The 27,744-nt window shown below is 36.3% G+C and overlaps 3 protein-coding genes across 4 annotated transcripts; 2 read left to right on the forward strand and 1 right to left on the reverse strand.

Annotated features, from left to right (window-relative positions):
* The first annotated feature begins 1,567 nt into the window (after positions 1-1,567).
* Positions 1,568-3,710, forward strand: LOC135159645 (uncharacterized). The gene is made up of 3 exons (XM_064115602.1): positions 1,568-1,934; positions 2,297-2,533; positions 3,191-3,710. The coding sequence occupies exons 1-3, from the start codon at positions 1,663-1,665 to the stop codon at positions 3,339-3,341; spliced, it is 660 nt and encodes a 219-aa protein (XP_063971672.1). The 5' UTR covers positions 1,568-1,662; the 3' UTR covers positions 3,342-3,710.
* A 1,617-nt stretch (positions 3,711-5,327) lies between these two features.
* On the reverse strand, positions 5,328-15,626 carry LOC129279419 (uncharacterized). Of its 2 annotated transcripts, none has more exons than XM_064115605.1 (10): positions 15,192-15,626; positions 12,438-12,605; positions 11,911-11,998; positions 11,088-11,292; positions 10,289-10,865; positions 9,807-9,993; positions 9,057-9,314; positions 8,606-8,777; positions 7,526-7,674; positions 5,328-7,169 (listed from the first exon to the last, which is right to left on the reverse strand). In XM_064115605.1, the coding sequence occupies exons 1-10, from the start codon at positions 15,522-15,524 to the stop codon at positions 7,015-7,017; spliced, it is 2,292 nt and encodes a 763-aa protein (XP_063971675.1). In that variant the 5' UTR covers positions 15,525-15,626; the 3' UTR covers positions 5,328-7,014. The 2 variants fall into 2 exon arrangements, with proteins under 2 accessions (XP_063971675.1, XP_063971674.1); XM_064115604.1 differs by having other exon boundaries at positions 11,088-11,352; positions 15,192-15,611.
* Positions 15,627-16,092: 466 nt separating this feature from the next.
* LOC135159644 (aminoacyl tRNA synthase complex-interacting multifunctional protein 2-like) lies at positions 16,093-27,516 on the forward strand. The gene is made up of 4 exons (XM_064115601.1): positions 16,093-16,491; positions 19,313-19,477; positions 23,779-24,013; positions 25,220-27,516. The coding sequence occupies exons 1-4, from the start codon at positions 16,360-16,362 to the stop codon at positions 25,618-25,620; spliced, it is 933 nt and encodes a 310-aa protein (XP_063971671.1). The 5' UTR covers positions 16,093-16,359; the 3' UTR covers positions 25,621-27,516.
* Positions 27,517-27,744: the final 228 nt, after the last annotated feature.

Here is a 27,744-nt window from a genome sequence, read left to right on the forward strand (position 1 = left end):
TGTCACATGAGTAAGGTCAAAGGTCATTTAGGGTCAATGAACTTAGACCATGTTGGGGGAATCAACATCAAAATCTTAACCTAAGGTTAAGTTTTTGAAATGTCATCATAACTTAGAAAATATAAGGACCTAGTTCATGAAACTTGGACATAAGGTTAATCAAGTATTACTAAACATCCTGCATGAGTTTCATGTCACATGACTAAGGTCAAAGGTCATTTAGGGTCAATGAACTTAACTTTTCGCCTAACAACCATACAGAAGGGTAAGAAGCATAAACTGAGAATGCAGTTTTTGTATGATTAATAGGGGAATCAGTGCATCAGAAAATATAAACGATGGATGAGTACAATAAACTGAACAATGAAGAACAAACGACAAGTGTATCACACTTTGCAAAAGCGAATGTTACCTTGGAAATTTATTTTTTTCATTAAAAAAGGTACAGTAAATTAACTTTAAAAAGTATTAATTGAAAACAAGAATACAATATTGTTGGAATTTGGCTGTCATGCATGCAAAAAAGTCATCAGATCGATGGTAATTTTTAAATGTGTTTTTGATGTTTTATTAGAGAATTAAATAATTTATGATACAATTCTTCACAAGTATTGTAAACTGCTAACTAAATATATATCATGTTGGCCTGCGTTTGTTGAAACGTTTATTTAAAAAAAGTGGGGAGGCGGGTTGGAGTCCCGCTCCAAGTTCCACGGCCATGTTTCTAGCAAGTTGTATAACTTTGTGATAGAGGGAGATCAATCATCAAAGGCGTACCGCATGCCAAATTTCCTAAGGCAAAGTGAGCGAGCCGAAAGATTAAACTTCTTTAAATTAAAATATATTTTGGCATGTTGTACTATCGAGGTATCTCACCCTATTCCTTTCCCTTTCTTTCATAGCCCCATTCATCTGTATGCCAGGAAGTCCAAGTGTGTTGGGTGATTTTGAATTGATGAAATCGTTTTAATCTGAATTTGTTTATATAATAATATATTTCAAACGCAAACATACTACAAAAACAATATAACATCAGAAAATGCATTAACATGATATATAAATCAGACATGTGACATCATTCATCTAAATAGAATTCATTCATAATGAAATTCGATATACTTGTATTGAAATAGTGAACCACGTAGTAACAAATTTTGGCCTACATATATTTGGGAAAAAATCTTGGTCGATACAATATAGGCCTACTGAACAGTGGTATATAATAGGCCTATTAAAAGTAGGGGTGTGGAGGTGCTCAGGTATGGCGTTTTGACAGGGCGTTACACTACCCCACCCCCCAAAAAAAAAAAAATAATAATAAAAAAAATAAATAAATAAAATACAATGAAAAAAATAACATTAAAGGTTTTCTGACATTGTCACCTCAAAAAAATTTATTATGATGTAGTATATGCAATTTTTCATGCTGAATACGAATCTGGCAATTGTTTCCCGTAATTTTGTCTCAATTCGACACAAATCAGGAAAAAGACCACGGTTAGGGAACGCCCACTAAAATTGTTCAAAAGTCTACCGATTACGTAATCGTTGTGTGACGTCATCAAGGGAATATCAAGCAGTGGGATCGCTCGGCCAAGCGCGCGTATCCATTGAATTTTCACAACAAGTTCTCGCGAAACATTTTAAATTCAAGCACAAATCATGAGTGATCTTTCAGGATCAGAGAGTGAATATGATCCTGCCCACTTGTCATCTGATCAAGATTCTCCATGGTCGAATTCAGAGAGTGAGCAAGAAGAAGAATTTGCCAGAGAAAATCAAGTAGAGGCCGGTCCTGATATTCCTGCTGGCATGCAAGCAGCGGGTATTTTGCCGTACCAATTCGAGCCCGAGTTCCAACCAGGGGAAGAAATTCAGAATGTTGGTGCCATCCAAGAAAATGACATTGAGGGTAGACTTGGAAACAACAATTGGTAAGATTATCTCATACATAATCGTATTATTAATACTCCGTAACTAGTACCCTGAGTGTCTGAAAAAGATGTCTCATCTGAGAAGGTCGGATTGGAAGTGACGGAGCACTAGCGTGCGCTGCAGCCGCTGCTACCCGACGCTTCCGGCTGGAAACACAGCTCAGTTACGTTGCTATTAAAAGCCGAAACGAGGCTGGTGAACGGATCTGAGCTGTGGCTGCTGCCCGATGCTTTGACCTGAGCTGAGGCGCTTCGAATTCGATGGAGTGAACTAGGAATCATTTTACTTGACCTAACACTTGGTATCTTGCAGTCTAATAAATGTTTTCATTTTGTTTTTCAAATTTCTGTTGTTCATGCAGGTGTTCATGCAGCGGAGGATGCCAAGCGATGCCTCGAGTTGTCGAGTCGTACTGCTGCAAAGAAGTGGCTCAGGTAGTGGCGATGATGGACCAGTACACTGCTGCAGAACTGAACTGCATCACAGAGCACCCTGGCTTTGAAGGGGTTTGTTTAAATCCGTGGGTTTTAGACACTGCATACTTAGGGTATCGTCAGCAATATGGTGACAGAGCACGGCATGATGCAACTGAAAATGAGTGAGTGTTTTTTCATGAACAATTGCACTTATTTTCTGCAATCTAATATTGGAATAAGAAAAAAATTATAAAAAAAAACATGATTTTTATCAACTCAAAATACTCAATTGTCCTGAATGGTATCATGTTTTATATCATTTAAAATTATGAAAATATGTATCATAAGACATAAGGTAAGTGTTGTAATGAGCTACGGTGATATATATTTTTGAATGGTTATTTCCATTAGCAGTCTTCAATTTTATTCTTTTTTGACTCAGAGGTGTTAACTACAACCCCCTCCTTACTTATGAATCACCTAAAATATATGCACATGTAGTAGTCAGCATAGGCGGGGGGGGGGGAGGGAACGTGTCCCCACCCCCTAAATTTGAGGTGGGGGGACGATCCCCCCTAAATTTTTATTTGATCACCTTTTTTTTGCTTGTCAAAAGATTTTCTTGTCCCCCCCCCCTAAAATTTTGGTTGATAACTTTTTTTATTGGGGGGGGGGGGGTTGCTTGTCAAAAAATGTTGGTAATCCCCCTAGATTTTTTGACTTCCGCCGCTAATGGTAGTCAGTAGGATTTAGGGGAAATTTTAATGATGTAGATTTAGAAATCATGTGATGTTCTGTATCTGATTTACTTATTTTTAATTTCTATTTATTTTTTGTAGGAAACACAGGCACGTTGGCTATCGGCAGCTCGCAAGATGGTGTTGGGGATTTCTAGGGAGATCTGTGCGCGTCCCCCTACCTTCCTGTGCGGTGACTCACATCCGAGCTACTTATCCATCGGACATTTACAGAGGTTTTGAAGATGCGTAGACCTTTTTTATGTTGATTTCAATGAAGGCGCCTCTGAATCAACAGAGACATACATGATTGATTCCATGACAAGGACTGGATGTACTTAAGTCTTAAACATTTTATCGAGTGCCATTATTTTGTGATCTCTCAACTAGAAGTACATGTAATTTGAAAGAAATTTTTTGCCAAGTATACCTGGTGTGTAGAAGAAAATTTCTTTTTGTCACATTTTTGACTGATAAAAAGTCATAAAGATTCTGATGTTTTTATCACTGTGCTAAAGACAAGCACTCAGAGTTGTTTTATTATTGTATGTTTTGATGAAATAACAGGGAAGTGCTGATTGTATTTATTTCTGTTTTCTTTAAATAAAGGTGTTCAAACCAACTTAATTTTCTTGCGTTCTTTTCCAAAGTCAGTTTAGGCAGTCTTACTACAGTCCACTTCTGTTATAATCTTAATATTTATGGCAGCACTCATGCAGTACATATGAAATTGGTACTGGAAAACTGCCTGTCATTATAAATTACTTTATCTGATTATCATTATAACAAGAGTGAACTAATGAAACCAAACATTTTGGGTATGTTTGGCCTATAATCTAGGCAGCGGCTGGTGCTATTGTCTTTTGCTGCCAACTGTTAATGTAAACAAACAACGATTTGCAGCCCACAGCTTATACTACAGTTAGCGTTGGTCAATTTTTTTAAATTATGGTCAACAAATAGGTGTGGAAGTTTCATACTAAAATTATGTGTTGTCTGTTGTTGATAAACAACGGCAACTATTAATGCAGGACCGGAGTGTATAGGCTGTGCTACTTTGTAGCCCACTGTTAACAGTTGAACGCAAAAGACAATGGCAGTAGCCCCGGGCAAGACTACAGGCTAGGAAATGTTGGATGATAGATGAATGATTGAATGTTGCAAAATTGCTTTGACTTAGATGAATATAAGGTAGACTTAGGCAGAGTTATCTGTATTTAAATTCAGAGGTAAGAGCATTGTACAATGTAGATTTGATGGAAGTGGAGAACATGTGAAAGAGGGACAAAAGAGCGATAGTGGAATCTGGGGCCCGTTTCATAAAGAACTGTGACTGTTGTAACTTTGCCATTATGGAAATTACCATGGTAACATTGCTCAGCAGCCAATCAAAATCAAGGTTACCATGGTAGTTGCCATAATGACAAAACTACCAACTGTTGTTACTCTTTATGAAACAGGCCCAAGGGGCAAGAGTGCATGTAAAGAGGAATCCAACCAAGATAAAAAGTTGTTAAAAGAGGGGAAAGAAAAATAATACAATAGGTGAAAGTGTATTATATCGGAGTAACAAGAAAGTTATGAATTTCTGAAAGTTGTAAAAATTTGTAATTTGTATACCATTAACTATCATGGAGGCTTCACCGTATTGATGCTGTCATCTTGATGGAGGGAATATTTTCCATTTGCCCAATATACACAAATGTGTATTGCATAAAAAGTTATTTTTATTCACATTTTTACTTAAAATTATATATGGTATTTTTGCTCAGGAACATAAAAGATGCTGATATTTCAAGTACTACCGGGAGGGGGCCCTACTTATGGGTAATACACAATTCCCTGAGAACTGAGTATACAGCCCATTGGAAAGTTGTCCCTACCACTTGTTATAATTTACTTTCCAAATTGCCAACTTGCAATGTACAGTCTCGGTGATCTCATTTTTAAAACCTACATATAAAAATCCTTTATGGTTGTCAACAATATTCAGTCTAAAATTACAATAGTCCACTCCCATTATAATAAGACTTTCCAGGCCAAATCAATTACCTCTAAATAAATGCGGCATTGATTTTACACTTTATACTTGCATAAAAAATATGCCAATGCACAGTTTAGACATTTGGAGCATTGCAACAAGAGCGTCCTTCCAGTGCACATATAATGGTAGTGGACTGTATTACCATAAACTATGCAGTAGCTGTAGAAAGACAAGAGACAGAATGCTTTTTTTTTTGTTAAAAAATCCTGCAAACTATTATATTCTCAGAGAAGCATTGATTTGCAAGTAGAAATGAGTGCAAGAGACATAAATATGAATAAATATAAGCTGGTCAATAGACATGTTATGGCTTAACTCGTTCAGGACAATCGACCTTAAGTGGTTAAGGTAAATCATTTTTGTTTCAGAGCTCTAAAAATTACACCAGGTACATTAGTAAAAGAGAGAAAAAAAAACTATGCATACATTGCACTCATTGTTGAGTGACCATACTGCCAGGAATTTTATGAGGATAATCTTTAAACTCCTCAAATTGGCAACACATTGGAAGAATTGAAGACCAGAGTTTTTCATCGAAATTGGCGTTTAAAAAATATTATCCAAGTTCCAAACCATGTATGTTGGTTTCAAAGACATCACATTCAATTGGAAGCATGTAGCATTAAAATAAATATTGCTGTTGCCCATTTGAGGAACGAAATGTGATCACTTTAGTTGTTAATTAATTCCTGTCCTGAATGGGTCAAGATAAGTATAACCATGGAGGTAGTTTACAGAGTTGCTTGTACAAATGCTTGAAAAAATTGGGGGGAAAAAAATGTTTTCCAATTTTAGTAGATGTTACATCAGGGAAGATTTTGGAAGCTACCTGAATCATCAAATTCAGCTGTTTAAAACATGGAACACTTTGAAATGCATTTCAAATGTATTTCTACCACTTCACCTACATTTATAAACACAATAACATTCATACAAAGAAATATCTATGTAATACATGCTATATAACTTCTTACAGAGTTGCTTGTAAAAATGCTTTAAAAAAATGTTTTCTGATTTTAGTAGCCGTTGCTTCAGGTCATGCAAGATTTTTTTTAAGCTACACGACACATATCCGAGTCATCAAATTCAGCTGGCTAAAACGTGAAATACTTTGACATGCATATCAAATGTACTTCAACTACTTCATCTACATTTATAAATACAATCACATTTATGTAAAGAAATATCTACTTATTACATGCAAATAACACAGTAGAGAAAACATTCTGATAATGCTCTTAAATCTTCAAAATTTTATACAATTATTGCAGTTACTAGTATTCCGAAATTGTATAGACCATGAAAGTTTTCTTTTGGAAACCACTGTTGGAGCTACAGTGGTCGTAACCGGCCAGCATGAGAGATTTTGAACCACAACTCATCATGATAATCATTGACCAACGTTTCAAATGAATAGTATTTCTAACAAAACTCCTTGCAAAGAAGAATTGTACATGTGTTACTGTTGAACAAATCTTTCCCAACAATATTTCCTTAAAATTATGTAACTGATCACTCACAAGTATGTGGTCGACTTTACTGTTGAACAAAACTTAAACAAATATAATTCCATAATAGATATGATTCTTTTTGTTTAATAATTTTGAAGCAAAGGTATCAAATTGCTCAGTCATCTGTTTTGCCTTCACAATGTTATTTGTACAACTACATGTACATCAGAGATGTATGTCTTCATATAAAATTCGCTAAAAAATATAGTTCATCAGATGAAAATGGCATGTTTAATCATAAGGAATCTTTTCTTCAATAGAGTAACTAAATTTTCTCTTAAATGAACTTATGTGTTCAATCTTTCATTCGTTCCAATTTATCATGAAGCTGTATACGATATTAGCATGATAGGGTTTACAGTTCGCTTATTTTAATTAAAACGACTTCGGTGATCCTGAACAAGTTCCTCCTTGGGAGGAAAGGTATATTCACTGCATAAAGATGGCGGGGCTTCCTTCCTCTCTGGCAGTTGAGATGATCCTGTGCACAATCGTCTGACCTCATCCATCAGATCATCAACAAATTCTGAGATACAAAAAGGTTAAAAAGTGAGGTTCAACATGTACAGGTCAGCTAGACCAGCTAATGGATATACAAATATGTTGGATGGTATTGATTTACCAGTGTTTTTCTTATGCCATGTTAGTATGCTATAAAATGTACCACCAATGGGCATCAAGGAAAAAAAAAAGCTCTTTAATCTTTATAGATTATATTGTTGAGAACAGTTATAGTGATCAACATAACACATGAGAAAAGTAGGATTTAACTGATGTTACTCTAGTAATGAATCATTGCCATGGAATCATCCTTTTTCATAATATGTTTCTGATATGATGATGAACCTATAGTCGATAACACACAGAACAAAATAAACTCACTGAATGTTTTTGCTTCCTTAACAGCTTTCACTGATGCCTTCCCTGGCTTGTACTTTGGTTTGCTGACCATGTACCGCTTGTCCCCTTTCAACGTTTTTGCCTGCTGTCGGTTGCCATTTTCATTGAAGTCCATAGCAGCAAGTCTGAGCCTGAATGATAACCAGAAAATAAATGCACATAGTAAAAGCATGTCTAATACAGTGCGTAAACACAATGCAACATGCAAATTGCTTTTATTTTTCACCCGGTTTAACTCAGAAGATTTTTCATTCTTGCACAAGAAAAACAGTTCAAAGAAAGGATACCAAAAAGTCACTTATCAGGGCTATCTGAATTTTAAACATAAAACTGTCTGCTCTTTCATTTGATACCCATACCACATGGAATGATCACGAAATACCAAAGTTAAGTTTATTCAAACTAATGCTTGAATTTTAATTTTATAAAATGAATGTGGCCTCTTACCACTAGCGTACCTACGGGGGGGACGAGCAACAACCCATACAAAATACATATCACTGCCCCCCCCCCCTGACGAGCTTGAAAGACCTTTTATGCCCCCCCCCCCCTGACGAACTTGAATACCTTTATTGCCCCCCCTGACGAGCTTGAAGACCTTTTTTTTTTTTTTTTGCTTTTTCAATTTTTTTTCAATAACCTTTATTTTTTATTGAAGACCTTTTTTTTCTTTCTTTTTTTCTGGTACAATAACCTTTTATTTTTCATTGAAGACCTTTTTTTTCTTTTTTTTTTCTGGTACAATAACCTTTTATTTTTTATTGAAGACCTTTTTTTTTTTTTTTTTTTGGCGGCCGATTTTGCCCCCCCCCCCCCCCTGTGGAAAATCCTAGGTACGCCACTGCCTCTTACTATCTGTCAGACTTTTTTTGGGGGGGGGGGTTATAAAACCATTTGCATTATTCCATATGGGTTTTAATCCAAACATTAGATCTACCCTTTTTAATAGAGTCCTATAAATATCCACTTTTGCTTGGAATTACCCACATTATTTTGTGTGTATGCTAAATAAAGAAACATGGTCCAATGTAACTCTTCTCATAGAATATATAGTGCATTTACCTGCTAGTCATTCCTTCATACGAATAGGACTTCAGCTTGGGCGCATACCGGTTCACCAGACTGTGATATGACTCCAGGGAAGATGTCTGTTGGTCTCCAGACAACTTTTTCACATCGTTCAACAACATGGTGCTTTGCACGATACCTGTTAGTTTTTCACAGACTTTTGTGCCTGAAAAATGGATACAAAAGGAGCGGAATCATTAAACAATTGTTGCCTTAGGTAACCAGTGTATCATGCTTAATGAGCAGGTAACGTCATAATTACAGTTTTCAAAATGGAAAAAATGCAATAAAATTGAATCAACATACTTTATGAGAGTAATGGCATAAATTGATAATGAATGGTATTGGTAGGTAAGGAAAATACAATATTCATAAGGTTTGATTTTTCTTGTTTCATATGATACAGATCTAACATTAAACAAATGAATCTTATTCATGAATTTACCTGGTGTGAGCCATTTTTTCTTGCGACCTTGAGCTTGCAAGTCACCATGAAGACACTTGGGAAAGACTTCAGAATGACCTTCATGGATCCCTTGGATGTGGTTCATAAGAGACTTCCACTTGGCCACCCTCAGATCGTCTTCATCCTCTTCACAAGTTGCAGCCACCCAATACATGTGGTTGGTGATGCTTGGTTCCCATTGCACAAGTTCTTCACAATCCTTTTGCTTCGCCAAGGCATGCACCTTCTTTCCAACACCTAATATAGGTAATAAAAAATATACCAAAACTAAAAACAAAAACAACAAAAATGCCTTAATTGATGACATCATGCGAAATGTTTATCATAGATAACTGCCTCACGTATTTATATGAAAAACCAAATGCAAGCATGATGCAAAAGAGAAACAAGGAGATGGAATGTGAAATAGAAGCATTAATTTTTGGACTAAATCACTACTCGCTTCACATGAAATGACATCACAGAATTCAGGCCTTTGACAAGTGAGATACTGCTGTTTTTTGAAGCTCGCTAATTTGAGTGCTTGTAAAGCAAAAAACTCACTTGGTAAGCAATTAAATTAGATAAAACTCACATTGTTTTCTGAGTACTTGCAGCATTCTAGCAGTGTATAGTTGCTTTTGCTTAGGACCAGGAGTTTAAGCACTAAATATTTAATCATAAACAAGTCGAATTAATATTTCATTTTAAATATATTTTGCAAGACACAAATGTATGATAATTACTCACCTTTGGATACATGCCAGACATCATACACATGAATAATGTGTGGAAGTGTGATTCTGATGTATTTGGCAAGTTGTCTATGTCGGTCCGTTACCAACTTCCTGATTACTAGTCCCTTGTCATCAAGAAAGTTGACAACTCTCTTGAAACCTTCCAACTCCATGTGGTACGAACCCTTCACCTCATTACTCTATGAAAAAACAAAATACAAAATATAAATCAACATTGCATAACACACAATAGTGATAACATGAAATAACAGTTTGGGGCTGGAACATCAAAATAGCCTTTAAATTTAATCAATTTAAATTGGCAGACATGAATATAATAAGTAACCAAGACAAGAGGAATTGTGTTTCAACTTAACCCGTCTTGGCAAAAATGCAGATTCTTTATATTTACTTTCTATTTCATGAAATAAAACTAGGCACTTGTGGTCATATGTATCATGGGAACATGAACTAAGGACAGAAAATCAGACCCACCTGAACCAGCTGAAAATCAACAATCTTGTTGACATTCAATTCTAGGGCAGTGTATACCCCAAACTTTGCAGAATGTCCTGGACTGTCCGCTCTCCCATCTCCCCCAATGGTGAGTGGCAGACCCCGTTCACACAGTTCAGTGAGCAGATGGTTCTGTTGCTTCTGCCATTGATTGGTGATAGCTGGATGCAAAACTTTCTGCTGGTGTCGGAAGAAAGTCCTGCGTGTGTGCGTTGCTACGTTAAAATGCTTCAGCACTCGCAGCGACTCACTGGGGCTCCCGCCAGCAAACAGGATTGCCGCTGACAGCTGGAGGTTGCCAGCAGGATAGGGGCCTATCCATGGCTGGCTCTCCCATGTTGTCGACTTCTGGTCACAAGACAGGCACTCCCTTGTCACAGAAAGGAGGCTTCCAACTTCCCTCTTTACAAGGGACACATTTGCAGACTTGCAGGATGGGCAAAACTGCAACAGCTCCAAAAGCTTAGACTCGTATACAATGTATTTTTTTTCCTTGTGTGGAGGAATACCTTGGGCTGGGGCTTCCCATGTGGCCTTTTTGCTTGATCGCCTTTTCCTGTATTTGAAATAAAAGACAAAAAATAAAATTGTTTAGAAATACAAAAAAAATCCTAAAAGACGATGTAAGAATTTCATCAGCCTGCTGTTGCTGTAATATATAAGAAAAATTATCTAAAATGCTTTATTTATTAAATCACTATGATATGTGTCTGAGGTTTTTCTCAAAAGAATTTACAGTACTAGTATTGATTTTGAACAGGATAATGAAAGAACTAACCGTTTTCTCTGTCTTTTTTGTGGCTTGGCAATAACACGCTCATCTGATGATGAAGATGAAGATGATGGTGGTTTGTATCCAGGTGAGGAGGGTTCTGCGGCGTCACTTTCTGGAGATGATAACCTTTCTTCCTCCGCTTCCTTCGCATCAACTTTCTCTTCTGGTATATCCCCTTTGTCAAAAGAGGTCCCTCTTGAAATAAAGGCTGGAATATCGGGTGGTATCTGTGAACCTGTGTTCTGCAGAAGTACAACCCTTTGGGACCCTGAAAATGTCCATGTATATTTTACTTTTACTTTGGTTGTGAAACAAATTTTCAGACATAGGGGAACACAACATATCTGCAATCCAGGGTGTAAGTTATCTGTGGCCCGGACTACTGCGTAGGACTTATTCTTCAAGTGGAATTGCAACATTTACACCTTCAAATTGGTACCCGTAACTTATCTTTCTAGCAACATTGTGAATAATATGTGACATACTGAGCATGACTCCTGTTAATGGTTTTGGTACTGCGCATATGCAAATCAGCAAAATCGCTTGCAAGTATCCAAAAATATACAAGGAACACAGAATGATGCAGTATTCTATTAAATGTAAATGTATAATAGCTATAGATGTTCATGACTATCATAGCCAAGTTAATTAAACTACATGACACTGATTCTGTCAGATTGGGAATGAATATCAGTAATTCAATATTTATAGCCTCAATAAATATATTATCTAGAGCATATGTTTACAAAAACTTTCCACAACTTAGCAGCACCAGCCTCAAAAGGAAAATTGACAATATAGATAAACAGATGAAAAATAAACTTACGTTTAACTCTTGTTGCTACAGAGACCTGTATCCCAACAGAGGTTGTATGGCCATGCTGCTGAAATTCCATAGCTGGATCTTTGAACGGCTGTTAATTGGATATCAATACAGTAGCCAAAATATGCTGAATACATGTACATACCACTACCAGTGACATGCAAAAAAATTATATACATAAATAAAGTATGGTTTCCAGCACAAATACTAATCAAAACTACACCTGAATCAATTTTGGGATAAACTGTAATTTCAGTCACAGCCAGGTATGTTAAGACTTGGAAGACAAGTATTATGAGTTTTTCATGAACCATATGTCTTGTTTGAATCACATGCATAAAGGTTTTGGTTTCTTTGGAAAGAAAAAAATGTCAATATAATTTACATGTATCCTAAATTCTGCTAAATTCATTGTGGTTGATAATTTACTCAATATTATCCCTTATTTGCTGCTAAATTACCTTTTATGTTTGTTTGCTTTCATGTCTTTTCACGGGGAGGGGGTGCACAATTTGAAAACAAATTTATACCTGTTCATCAAAGGATTCTTCAGACTCAGATGAATGTTCATCTGTCCATTGGCTGCATCCTGGCTCATCAGTGTCTGATGGACTTTCCATTGATGCAGGCTCCACTGCTGACCCTTGCTCCTCAGCATCCCTAGCTTCAACAGATGTTGACAGCAATTCATCCAGCATCTGTGAGAATAATTTAAATAAAAAATGAGAGAAAAATATACACAATAGCCATGTGTTCTTATTTCTAAAATAATAAACTTAAGGAATTAATAACATATTAACATGCTAATTTCAGCCTTAAGTTTGGGCTGTGTAACATGTATTTTTTTTAATATGAAATAAACCATGATTGAATTGAATGGAATTAGAAATCATCTTCCTTCAGATCTATTTTTCATTCAGACCTCAGTTAGATTTCACTACCTACTTTATGATGTATGGCAGTGAGTACAAACTGTTGCAAAGTCACCCTACATAATTTCATATATGCATTGTATGGAGTAATCATTGGTGGGATAAGAAAGTCCAAATATTACATTTTAAATTTTCAGTACGAGAAATTAGATGTATGCATATTTATGCAAATTGGAGCACCTAATTTGCTTAATTGGTAAAATGAGCATTAAGTATTTATTACAATTATTAAAAATCATAGAAAATAAAAAAAGTGAGAAATTAAACATTGGTGGGACATGGAACCTCTAACGCTCTAACATTTTATTATTGAGGGCTATCTATATTAATATGCAAATTAAGTAATGTCAAAAGACAAAATGATCTATATGTAATACTTTGGGGACATTTTAAAACTTATTTCCCGGAGTACAATACTTGCATTATTGCATCTTTAGGCAGACTTTCTGACTTATCAAGTATAAAAATGTAATACCACGAAAATAATCAAAAATACAAATTCGTTTTTTTTTCAAATAAAATTGTCAATTCATTCATTCCACTGTATCTTCAACCATGACAATTGAGATGTTTCATTGTATTTATATCTCATTCAACCAAATAACTTAATTTAATTATATTTTGCACATTGTATCTCTACATTAATCCCTGTATTGTAATTATTAAATCAATTCAGTTATGTTGTATTTGCTATCACAAAGATAATTTTCATGCCTTATTGTATATCCAAATCAATTCTTATAGAGCCCAATAGTTCATCCCATTTTCATTATTTCTGTACACTCTTTAAAAAAATTTTATTTCTATCAAAAAAAATTTCTTCTAAAAAATATAGATCTACATGTATAGCTCCATGGTATAAACTATTTCTACAATCATTATTGTGAATCTTTTAACTCTGTATATTATTGCATGAACAATTTTGTCCAAACTTATAATATCATGTTGTTTAGAAGGTTCCTTTCATGCAGATTTGTTTACCCTTCTCATGACTTTGTAAAACAAACACTGAATTGAATTCATTTCTTTTCCATTAAAATATACAAAATCAAGACAAAGAAACATTACAAAACATAAAAATGAGACAATATACAATATGATATTAGGCCTGGAATCTGGATCTGGAATAAAAAAAAAAACTTTTTGGCTTTTTAAAAAAAAGGTAAAAATAATCTAACGTTTTAATTCCCAGGGTAGCCACTTCAGTTAGGAAACTGTTCTACCACCGGGCCCTGCATAACATAATAATTAATACCTGAATGTAATTGTAATTATTATCCTTCTCCAATCTAAATGCTGAGTGCCTAGTATTTTAGTAAGGCAGGAGGTCCCTTTTTTAATGACTCGGTCGGGTATCGAACCCAAGACCTCCCGTTCATGAGGCAGGCGCTTTACCACTAGAGCCACCATACCCCCAAAAGAGTTTGTATATTTCCTTACTTGAGAAATGAACCACAATGGCACAAACAACTGAAACAAGAAAACTTTTAGACCTAACGTTGGGCCTACTGTACCTCTTCACAGCACTAGCCACGTACTACAATGTAGATCCTGTCTTGAAATACAACTCACAATTAATAGGATTTCTAATTCGCAACAGAAATTTAGAATTCGTAGACCTGTTTCCAATGTCATGAATGTGGAGCCTGGACTCTTGAGGAAAGTTTGAGGATCACTTCAATTTCCTTTTTTATTTTCGAGGCGTATCCTATGGCAAGTTCCCCCAAGTCTACGCACACGCGTATCAGCGCAATTCTAGTAAAAGAAGATACGCAACGAGCACGAGCTCTACACATGCAATACCTAGCCATAGCCTAGGTCTACAGGCTGACAGGTATTTAAAAAAAAATCTGACTCAAAATGATGGATTTAGGGCATTTCATGTGACGGCATCAAAATGCAGCCTTTCTCATCAAAATCCCCGAATCGTGTGCAAAGATTGAGTGCGCAGACATGGGCTCGGGGTAGGCCTACCATTTTTTGACAAATCTGAAAATTACAGTAGGCCTACGAGGTTTTTCCAAGAAAATCCTATAGGCCTATTTTCTTTCATTTTTTTAATGAGAAATTTAGTACAATTACTAAAATACTAATAATAATATAAGGAACATTATTAACGGAAAGATTTTGTTAATAAATAATAAGAAGAAATTCATGTTAATCTAAACTCAAATTGTTTGATGCGCAGACTTGGGGCCCACCATCATAAACACCTTCAAAATAAAAAATAAATAAAATAAGGAAATTGACGTGATCCTCACACTTTCCGTCGTTGAACTTGAACTGACTGACCACAACAATTGCAAAGATAAACTTTAAACAAAGTCTATTACTAATAGATAATATGCTCACCCTCATTTTCTTTCGTTTGTCCGCTGCTGTCCGTGACCCACTCCTCTTTACTTGCATTGATGACCCACTCTTTATTTTAGGCACAGCGTCGGGCTTCAGCCGCCGGGTCCTCTTCATGCCAAAAGCAGCATGCAACCCGTCATCAAAATCCGCATCTTCGAAGTGGCTACTGCACACCACGCTCCAGTCACTGGGGCCGCTCCAATTTGCTCGGGTCAACTTCACTTTCGAGACCCATATTCTGCGTAAATTTGCATCTTTGGGAAACAAATGCAAGCTGGCACCATCCTTCGTAGTGTTGCTGCAACCTCCGACGATGCATCTCGCCGGCATCTTGATATTATCGCAAATATCACAAATGTACAAAACTTTTCCAAAAAGAACTCGGTAAACTTTCTCAACAATACAGCGCTACAATACGTAAACATAATAGACGAAAACTTTTTACGTGCGCGATGATCGAGTTTGCAGAGCTGCCAGATTCCCTTGATGACGTATAGTCACGTGACTAGCGAGCTCGAGAGTTTTCGATCTTTTTCTGGAGGCGGGGCTTATGAGCGTGAGAAACTATGAAATTAACTTCTAAAACCAGCAATATCTTATTAATCCTAGATAAATAAATCATATTAATAATGTTAAAATTCTTAGAAAAACAATTGAAAACTAATAAGAGCAAAATATAGTTGCATGACTCAGAACCTTTAACAAAAATCATTCAAAAAAATGAATACATGTAAATAGATCTAGATAAAAACGGTAATAATAAAAACGAATAGAGGAAAAAAATAGAAGGTAAATATAAGGAAATGAGAGAATTTCCCCCCCCCCTATGAAAAGAGTAAGAAATTGGGGAAAAAATCAATTAAACAATGAAAAATTGAAAATAAAATTCAATCCGCATGACGTTAAATTGACAACAGTGCTTTCTTTTGGTCGGATAGTTGCGTTCCTCTAACTAAGTGAAAAATTGTTCATTTTCTTTCACGCATCGTCAACGCGATTAACTAGCAGCGCGAGCGCTTTTAGCGAAAATCATCCAGGCACTGCGCCCAGAGTGCAGGGCTAGGCTACGGGCGCGACGACGTGGCACGCGTGCGTGTACTGAGTACTGCATGTGCGACGTGGACGTGGTATTTGTTAATTTTGTGTAGGGGGAAATTCCACAACCATGAGTGGCACTTCTGGAATGTTTAAACTCAAACCATTCTACGATTTTGACAGCACACAGATTGAACTCCCAGGCTGCATGTTCAAGATGTCTAATATTCAAGGGAATTCATCGCAAACGAACAACGAAGAGGTGAATATTAATGTCGTAAGCAGTTATGAGTTAACTAAAAATGTGGACCGTCTAACGCACGTAAGCGGAGCGCGGTCTGGTATTTCAGCATGTTCAGGTATTCAGAAATGACTTGGGGGAAAATGGATTTTGAAGCTTTTTTTATATTTGAAATAACTAGACCACTTGTTTGCTTACTTTTAAAGTTTGAATTTAGAATAGATCTGCTTATATTAAAGCCTAGTAAGTACTTAGAGGGTGATGTTTTGTGAGTCCAAACTTCGCGTGTGTCCATACTTTGCAGTTCGCGGATGGTCATTCTCAATGAATTAGACTCAAAACTAACCAATATCCTTAAAATCTTACATCAATGGAAAAGCGACCTAAAATTACCCTTTGATTTAAGTGTCTTTAGAATGAGTTCAGTATAGTTCATGCATGAAAATATGATCGGCAAATTTGTCATCGTTAGCGCCCGTTCCGAAGAAATCAGAAATCGTCAACAAGTCTCACGATATCATCAGTTTGCAAGCAGAATAGCAGATATCATTATCATTCATAAAAAAATGTGAGTTCAATGTGGTACTGGCTGATTTTATAGCATTTTGTCGTCAATCGGATACAAATATCTCACCTTTTGAGCTTGAGTTTTTATTTAAATCTCCACAAAAACTTTGGTCCGCAAAGTTAGGTCACACTTTTTCAGAACGGTTTTTCAGCACAGCGCGCATTCGTCGATCGGAATAGAATTTTGAGATGATTTTACAGTTTATGATCTCGCCGTCAATGTAACTATTTCTTGAATTGGTTTCGTATAAATTATGAATATTTTGGGAACAAATTTAAGCCAGAAATATATTTTTGAAAAGTCCACTAATATTGGACACCCCATCATACATGTACGTTTTTTTTATTTGTACTCGTATGAGTTGTATTTTGCCTTTTCGGAGATTAATGTCATATCACTGACGTGCTAAGTTAATCTTCACGGAGCCAGGGATGGATGCCATTGCTCTGCACGCTCCGAGGAATTGGGCAACAATAATATTACTCAAAAATACTCGTTTTCTCTAGGGTGAGCCTAAACTTACGTAAATGGGCTACAATATTGGTTTGCTACTTTGGGCCAAAAATCATCGTTTTTTTTTAGTACAATTACGTTTAAATACATGAAAATATTTAAAGTATCTAGAGGAGAATTTACTCACAGTGTGTTATTGTCGCCATCTTTGTTATTGTAGCCTAGCTGCAAGACGCGTATACATGTAGAGAGCGTCAATATCATGAGCAGTGCTAACTTAGATTAAAAATACTTGCACCATGGCCGATAAATATGAATCTTAAAGATTCATGAAAATCCAATAAAGAATAAGAAAGTTATACATGTCTTTAGTTAAAGCTTTGATTATTGCGATGTCAGAGATGAACAGCCCCCTTCCCCCTAAATTCCAATTTTTGTCTCACCTGCATAGCAGAGTGAGACTATAGGCGCCGCTTTTCCGACGGCGGCGGCGGCGTCAACACCAAATCTTAACCTGAGGTTAAGTTTTTGAAATGACAGCATAACTTAGAAAGTATATGGACCTAGTTCATGAAACTTGGCCATAAGGTTAATCAAGTATTACTGAACATCCTGCCTGAGTTTCATGTCACATGACCAAGGTCAAAGGTCATTTAGGGTCAATGAACTTAGACCATGTTGGGGGAATCAACATCAAAATCTTAACCTAAGGTTAAGTTTTTGAAATGTCATCATAACTTAGAAAATATATGGACCTAGTTCATGAAACTTATACATAAGGTTAATCAAGTATCACTGAACATCCTGCATGAGTTTCACGTCACATGACCAAGGTCAAAGGTCATTTAGGGTCAATGAACTTTGGCCGAATTGGGGGTATCTGTTGAATTACCATCATAACTTTGAAAGTTTATGGATCTGATTCATGAAACTTGGACATAATAGTAATCAAGTATTACTGAACATCCTGTGCAAGTTTCAGGTCACATGATCAAGGTCAAAGGTCATTTAGGGTCAATGAACTTTGGCCAAATTGGGGTATTTGTTGAATTACAGCCATAAATTTGAAAGTGTGTTGGTCTAGTTCATAAAACTTGGACATAATAGTAATCAAGTATCACTGAACATCCTGTGCGAGTTTCAGGTCACATGATCAAGGTCAAAGGTCATGTAAGGTCAAAGAACTTTGGTCACGTTGGGGGTATTTGTTGAATTGCCATCATATCTCTATAAGTGTATTGGTCTAGTTCATAAAACGTGGAAATAAGAGTAACCAAGTATCACTGAACATCTTGTGCGAGTTATAGTAGTTTTCAAAATCAGCACTGCTGCTATATTGAATCGCGTGATGCAGGTGAGACGGCCAGAGGCATTCCACTTGTTTATAAATAGAAAAGGTGATTCGAAATGATGTTTCTGATGATATAGAACCTGGGGTCTATCCCTCACTCAAACAAATTCACTTTCATTATTTTGAGAAAAATTTCTTTTTTTTATGTCACCCGATTTATGGGGAAATGCTTGTCTGGGAGTGCTATGTCAATTCAAAAGTTTAAAAATGTATAACTTCTCCAGACTAGGCAGTCTCACTTGCCACTATAATGCCTAAAGTAAACTCAGATTTTTAAAATGGACATCTGTAGACTGTATTTCTGTGTGAATTTTGTTCTTTTTTTTTTAGTATGATTAATCAAATTTTCACTACAGCAGTGCCAGTAAGCAGATCGAAGGGTCAAATTTGTTAAATGACCAGCTCCAAACCAGACCATAGTTTAGTCAAGTTTCTTGTTTTTATTGTCTTGAATTCTGTAAATATTGTAGGTTGACCCAGCTGTAGCAGCGCTAGAACGTCGACAGGAAGCCATTTTGGCAGACCTTAGCTCAATGGAAACAGATGTAGCCTCATTAACTAGCAAGATTCAGCCCACTGCACAGGTCAAGACTCCGGCTCCCTCAACTTCTGCTTCACAGTCATCCTCAAACTTGGTGAGACATTGAGCACTTTTAGAAATGTACGTCCACATAGTGAACTGGTACGAAATGACGTCATTTTTTGGCCTGCCATATGCCTCACGTCCTCACACACGTCCACTCTCAAAATCGAGAACCTCGCCACATCCATTTTGCGGTTCTCCTAAATCATAGACGACGTGCACGTGAGTGACGTCATTTTAACCGTTCAAGCCCAGCATGAAGATCAACCTTTCCCTTTTAAAACACAGTTTTCAGCGACTTTTCACAAAATTAATGTAAGTTGTACGATGCATTATGTTTATCATATTTGAAATTGCTTTCTGATCTCCAAAATATACATCGAAATATATCCTAACTCGCGTAAAAAGGAATCAAAGCAAGTGAAAGGGCACATGTGCACAAGTTGCACCTTCGCATCACCCGACCAGGTCGCCAGGCGATGGTGCGCCAGATCTTCCGGGTCGGGCAGCATGTCATGACCCGCTGGTTATCGCGCTGTTTCATGTGGACGTACGTACACGTACAAGTCGAGTGAAATCTAAAGTATTCGCATCTGTAGTGAACAAGGGCAGACGACGACGTTGACTCGAAGGATCAGAGGACTGCTACGTCGTTCACGTTCACTGCTCCTAAAACTCTCCATTGATTTCATCAGATCTCTACGGACTTGAGATGTCTTGTTTCCATACAGTTTTTTTTTTTTCTTGGGGGGGGGGGGGCTATTTGAATAACATAATGAAACTGGGCAACGTCTTACATTGATCTGATCAACCACAACTATAGACGGCCAGCCACATCAACATTTAAAAGACATGTTTGTTCAAAGTATATTCTAGATATGATGTATTTTTATGCAGGCCTTGGAGATTTGTTATGCACTTTTATGCCAATTTTTGATGTAATATTGATATTTTTTGCCCTGTCTTTTTTTTTATACTGGGTAGCATTGTCAGCTACAAAACTACTTCCCACAATGGACCTGTAATTTTAGTGAACCCCCTTCCCTTGAAAAGAAATATAGGGGGGGGGGGCAAACTGTCTCCATTTGACTTTGTGCTATAATAAACAGCTAGTCTTTGAAATTTAAATATACCTTTTGAGATAAATAATTAGGGAAAATTTGATGGCCTTGAGTGGGATTTGTAGAAATATTGTTCTTCAGCAAGAAACAATACTTCTACGCATCCCACGAAAATTGGTCATCCAATATTATCATTTAGATACCCCCACAAAGCTAAATTAATAAAGCAAAAAAAAAGTTTTTACTCACCATTTTATGTCAATCCTGTAAATCATGAGCATGGCAACTGAGTATTGTAATTAAAAAAAAAAGAGATCTGTGTAAAGATGCGCTAGCGTATAGTGCAAGCGCATTTCAATTCAATAAATTGCCACAATCTCACTCCTTTGCCACACCTGGCAACTGATACGCAATGCAATTTTATTGTGACGTAACAATAGCTTCATGCGCACAATCATTTATTAACTAAAGATAATCTTGTAGGTGGGGCAAAATATTCATGTCATATTGCAGGGTGCGACATAAGCGCTTGCCCGATTGCCTGGGGCAAGTGTTTTGAAGCAAAGACAAAAACTGCTTGCCCGAATCGGGCAAGCAAAATTCTCCTATGGAAATTATATTTTAGAAAGATTCCCCATATTTCACCATCAAAATATAGAAAAGAATAAGAGACAAAAAAAAGCAATGTCATTAATTTCTTCTTTCGAATTGCAAAATTTGCGCCATTTTCTGCAATAAACACACAGCTCAGAGACGTACACACACACACAGAATCAATGGCAGTGTAGCATACCTAGCTAGCTAGCTAGCGCCTAGTCCACGCAGCCGATGTATGTAGTTAAATTTCTACTGAGTACGGTGCTGCACGAACCGAAGTTTGCTCTGGAAGAAATCTCCCACAGAACTGTCAAAATTCACATTTCTTACCAATGAAAATTCTTGTAGTGTCCATATTTCCTAAAAATTGGGGGTAGCTCTGTCATTTGTAAGCAGTAAAAGGAGAAATTTTCACTTCTGTTATGCTTCAAAAAGATCGGGTTTCGAATGATCGTCTGTATCGCACACACTGAAATACATTGTTTGACAGTCCCACATATGCATTTGTGTGTATGTTGATAAACGTGGTTTCTTTCGTAACTATTTTTTTTAGCCAAAGAAATTGATAAATTTTCTTCTTTATTTATGACTGGATAGTTTGAGCTTTCTTCCTCTCTATTTTCTTTCTTTCTGCCTATCTTTCCTTTTTTTGAATCTCTCTTTATATATATTTCTTTAAATTTCCTTCCTTTTGTTCATTTTTTCTGTTACTATATCTGTCTTTCTTTTTGTCATTCATTTCTTTCTTTCTTTTTTTTCTTTCTTCCTCCCATCCAACCTTTGTTTACCTATTTTTTTAATCCTTCCTTCTTTTTCCCCTTCCTTTCCTTCTTGCTTACTGTCTTCCTTCCGTCCATCAATTCTTTACCTTTTCTTCCTGTCTTTTCTCCTTCCTTACTTTCTTCATCCCTTTCATTCTTTCTTTTCTTTCTTTATTTCTTTCCTTCATTCCTTCCTTTCTTTTTGTCTTTCATTCTTTCTTTCTCCTTTCTTTCTTTCTGTTTTTCTTTATTTCTGTCTTTCGTTCTTTTGATCTTTCTTTTTTTCCATCCATCCTTTCTTTTCTTCCTTATTTTTTCTTTCTTCCTTTGATCTCTTTCTTTCCTTCATTCCTTCCTTCACTTCTTTCTGTCTTTTGTTCTATCTTTTTTTTCTTCCTTCCATCTATCCTTATACCTCTCCTTTTTTCTTATCTTCCTTCTTTCCTTTCTCTCGTTTTCTTTCTTTCTCTTTTCCTTCCTTCCATCAATCCTTTACCTTTTCTTTTTCTCTTTCTTCCTTTTTACCTTTTTTCTTTCTTTTTCTTTTTTTATTCGTTTCTTTCTTTCCTTTCTCTTCCCCTCAGTTTTTTTTCTATTTTTTTTCTTTCCTTCTTTCTTTCTTTCCTTCTTTCTTTCTGATTTTCTTTTTTTTTGGTCTTTTGTTCTTTTGATCTTTCTTTTTTTTCCATCCATCCTTTCTTTTCTTCCTTATTTTTTCTTTCTGCCTTCCTTCATCTCTTTCCTTCATTTCTTTCTGTCTTTCGTTGTATCTATCTTTTCTTTTTTTCTTTTTTCCTTCCTTCCATCTATCCTTATACCTTTTCTTTCTTCCTGTTTTCCTTCTTTACTTTCTCTCGTTTCCTTCCTTTCTGTTGACCTTTTTTCTTTCTTTTTTTCCTTTTATTCATTCCTTTCTTTCCTTCCTTTCTCTTCCTCTAATTTTTTCCCCTATTTTTTTCTTTCTTTTTTCTTTCCATCCTCCTTTCCCTTCTTTCTTCCTTTCTTTCTTTTCATCTTTCTCTTCCCCGCAACCATTCTCTCTTTCTTTCTTTATTTCTTACTATTCTTTCTTCCTTCCTTTATTTCTTCGTCCTTTCTGTCTTTCTTCTTACTTTTTTTTCTTTCATTCTCTCCCCCTCTCTTATTTTTTTTCTCTGGTTATTTTCAGTGATTTCCCCTTTTTTATTGTGTGTCCTAGTCCCCTCCAAAATATATGGAAAATATATGAGATTAGGAAATTAATTGAAGAGCATATTTACCATATATATTTTGTCATGATGTTCAAGATAAAAATCATTAAAAAAAAGAAATACAACTACAGGGTACATCGGTAGTCATGTTGAAAAATGTATTTTTAAAGCCGTCAATGGTATGGTATGTAAAACTATAAGGCTATAACTTGTTTTGAAGCAATAAAACTTTGTTTTGAAGGATTTTTTCGGGCAAGTGAAATCTATATTCGGGCAAGTATTTTCCAACTCTTTGAAAATTTACTTGCCCGACTGGGCAAGTGCTTCAAAAAAGTTATGTAGCACCCTGCATATTGGATGGTTTTCATAGGCACACATTAAAAATCAGTTTTAATATTTTGTCTCTTTGAAACAAGCTCGCAAGACGTCAAAAAATATCTGCGCCTCTAAAACCCTCATCTAAATAATAATACTTAATATAGAAAATAAAATAGACAATATTTGTGTATAATGAAAGACAAAAGTGTGTTTGAAAAAAGAGTTACCTGTTTTGGCACTTGGTAATGTCATTATTGCAACATGAATATATTGAGAAGTGAATTGTGTGTTATCATTCATTGAATGTTGCATTATGGGTAATTAACCGGGCCAGATATGAGTTATTGAGGACTTATGGTGGGGCTATTTAGGCTGCAGGTATGTATGCCCTTTTAAATGTTACTTTATTCTACTTATATTGCCTAGGTGTCCGGATGTCTCCATGATGTTGTAATCTATGCAAACCCCAACAACCCTCCATACTCACTGCTGGTCCTGTATGAGCAGCTGAAGCAGCAGTTCAGATGCATCACAAAGGTTCACATGCACTCCTCCATATCCTCGGTCCCTGATAAACTACTCGGTTATTTCAACCAAAATGGCAGCCAGCCATTGCAGAGGATGGAAGCTCAACTCTCAATCACCCTCATCTGGAAGAATGGTAAATTGATTTTTTTTTCTTGTGAAAACAAAATCCATCTAAGAATTATTTCTTCTGTAGTTCTTCATGAATAAAAGATAATGTTCATTTTCCAGTTTTTTGACAATTATGAAAATGTGTACTGATATTAAACTGACTTGTATGTTAACGTTCAAACTTCAAAGTCTGATGGGCATCAGATCAGCTTTCATGGTGAATGCAATATGGATTATCATTTGACGATTCCAGACTTTTTCGAAAAGCATTCGAGGGAAAAGCAAACTCAGTGTACCAGCAAGAAAGTCTTTGGCCAGCCTACTTTGCCTCATGTAGTTTGTAGGCCATGGCTTTCATATAAGCCATTTTCCAGTGTGGTGAAAATGTCTGCTCGTCATATATATATCTTGTTCTACTCTGAATGATTTATATTTGAATGATGTTGATGAATGCAGTCAATTATCTCCCTTTAATACGCTTGAAGACCAGTTGTAAAACATGGTGATAAAACTTGATAGGTTTTTTTTTCCTGTTTTCATCATGCAGTTCAATTGTATTTGTGAGGTTATATAATACATGTATGCCCTTCCGTTGGGATCTTGGGCAGTATGATGGGGGGACCTAAAGCTACGCACTTTGTTTTCAAACAATAAAAACTATCCCAATTTTGATATTTCAACAAATTATCTTTCACTAATTTGTGGCAAACATTCTAAAGATCGTTAACCAAGAAGAAAATATCGCAAAACTCACTAATACGAAAATCCCGCCGTGTTTTCCGAACACCTCTTGATTTCGCCGCCCGATGTAGAAGGGGTCCTTAAGCTACGCACTCGATTTATCATGCAAAAAAATAGTATTTCCTGTGCCTCAATTTCTAAAATATATTCAAATTATTATAGGATAAAATGAAATTAAAGCGAATATAACTCCAAAATTCCAAACAGTTGTTGGTTTTCTCTGCATTTAGAGATTTACTGCAGCCTCTGTTGAAAAAATTGAATAGGAATCGTTCGTCACTCTGCAGTCACAGTTCCACACACAGAGTGCGCATTTGCCATAAAAACTGCATGCACGATGAGTGGTGCGTAGCTTTAGGACCCGCGCAGCTTTAGGACCCCCTACCATACATGTACAGTAGGTCAAGTTGTGATCAGCATGTCACCATTTTGTAGTGTTATACCTACATGTATGTTGCATTACATTCTCCTCCAATTTTTCTTTTTCAAGTATCACAAGGTCCAGAGATGAAGATCCTGGCCAACTGCCAGACCCCCATCCAAGGGGAGGTGAACATCCTGCGCTACCTGAGCCGTCTCCTGACCCCTGCCTATGATGCCTCTGACGATATCATCACCGTAGCAAACATCGACAACTTCCTGGACCTGGCCAGCTCTACATTGCTCAAAGGGAGCTCCAAGGAAAAGGCTGCGGGAGTTAGAAGTCTCAACTCTGCCTTGGGGAGGGGGATGTGGCTTGCCGGGAACAGCCCTACGGTGGCCGACATTGCAGTTTGGAGCGCTCTTCACCAGACTAACTTGGCCAAAGGAGCGCCATCTAATGTTCAGAAGTGGCTGAAGTCTTGTGCTGCTCAAAGTGATTTCAGGACTGCTCTTAGTGCTGTAGCTTGAATCTTGATGATTTCAAATTGAGAGAATGAGTCACACCTGTACTTGGTTGCTTGCTATTGTAGGTTAGGTAGAAAGATTATACTAACTGTAGAAAACAAAGATTTATTTTGAGAATGTTTGTGTCAATGCAAATCTCTACTAAGAACCTTTTTATCTTTTTTTGCACTATTAATCTTATGCGAATTGTGTTTTTCAACAAAAAATCATAAATGTCTGATTATCTTTACTTTTGTTGGTTAAAGTTGGTTTAAATGGATTTATTTTATGCTATTTATGATCACAAAAGGGTCCCAACAAAGTTCATTGAAAAAAAGAGTTTTGAAAAAACAGAGAAATGCATCAGAATTAAAAAAAAAAACAATGAAATACATAATAGATTAATTTCGTTTTGGCAATTTTTTGGTCAATATTTGTTAAAAATCTAAAAATTGATACTCTCACCAAAAATTAGCATTCTACTAGTTATATAAAGTGAGTTAAAGGCAAAAACATACACAAAAAACAAACTTAGGGTAAATTTCATATGCTTATTTGCATAAATCATTAAAAATATAAACAATTACATTTTTGAAAATTTTACTATACAGTCTTGCAGTTTACATCCGGCTTCACACGTGCAGATTTTTGCGGCGATCTCGCAATCAGCGGCGGAGATCTGAAGGGGGGGATCTGGTCTGAAATAGCCCAGTTAAAATATGGTTAAAGCACATGGCACATAATGTGGTCGTTCCTTTGCCATTTGTCATCATTTGCTGATAAATTTTTGTTAAGACTGTTTTGTTCACACTTGCACAACAATGGAATTGATACAATAGCCCTGGTCCCATAGCATAAAAGTTTCCATTATGGTAACTTTGCCATCCAATGGTAACTTGCATGAAATCCTTGATTCTGATTGGCTGTTGATCATCGTTACCATGGTAGTTACCATTGGATGGCAAAGTTAACATAATAGTAACTTTTATGCAACAGGGCCCTGGACAAGTCCATTTTTCAGGAAAAATGCAGGACACATTTTTTGAAAGTGCGAGGATATTCATGGTAACAAAATGGCAATAAATCTGAAATTTGGAGCCAACTACTTCCTCAATTTTAACCCAATGCTCATGAGTGTTAGTATAATTTGGTCTTGGAGTGAAGATGTGCAAGTTATATTTTGATATTGTGACATGGCAATTTATCTGGGGGGGGGGGGGTGTTATTTTGATTGTCACATGAAGCCTTAACCACCCACAGTCATGGAAAACCCTGGAAAAATTTGTGGTCATGGAAAGTCAGGGAATTTGGAAAATTTGTGAAAAGTCATGGAATTGCATTTACCTCTTAGCTATGGCAGCTTTCCAGTTTGTTGTGTCTCGCAACTCTCATACTCTGCTATCATAATTGGTGTTCATGATTTCCATATTTCCTAGTTTTGTGGCATCCCAAATTCTACATAACTCCCGGGATGTCACGGGAAGTCATTGAAAGCAGCAATTTAGTCATGGAAAAGTCATGGAATTCTGTTTTCAAATTTCTGTGGGAACCCTGTAATATGGTCTCATCACATTGTTCCTCTTCTTCCAAATTTAAATCAATATTCAGGCATATGTTTAACACATTGTGTTGGTAGTGTCGTTAAACCTCAATCAACAATCCACACTTACATCAGGATAGACAACCTCGTGCTTCTCTATAAATGCTGTTAACAATATTATGCAAGCCATTATAATACTGGTGGCAGTAGTCCTTATCTGTATTTTGGCTTTGTCACAAAATCTTGCTATTTGACTTATATTATTTTGAGTTGATATAATACGTTGTATTCAAGGTTTATTTAGGGTTTATCTGAATCTGAATAATCAGAGTAAGCCAAGTATTTTCATTTAATAAACATTGCAGAAGTGTCCTTTCCAACTACGAGTTCAGTTTGAATTATATTGTTGTCAGTCAAACCATTTCAAGAAGAAAACCTAACTCCACCACTAGAATAAGTGAATGAATGAACAAAGGGGTTTGTTACTTTGTTTCCAAATACAGTTTGAAGGTTGTGCACCCTTGTGCACAGTGAGTGGATGACAGATTCTTCAAATAAAGTAGATTTACCTGTATCTATAAGGAGTACTGCAGGCTAAAACTAATATC

Source organism: Lytechinus pictus, unplaced genomic scaffold, assembly GCF_037042905.1.
Source record: "Lytechinus pictus isolate F3 Inbred unplaced genomic scaffold, Lp3.0 scaffold_293, whole genome shotgun sequence".
In the NCBI taxonomy this organism is placed as follows: Eukaryota; Metazoa; Echinodermata; class Echinoidea; order Temnopleuroida; family Toxopneustidae; genus Lytechinus; species Lytechinus pictus.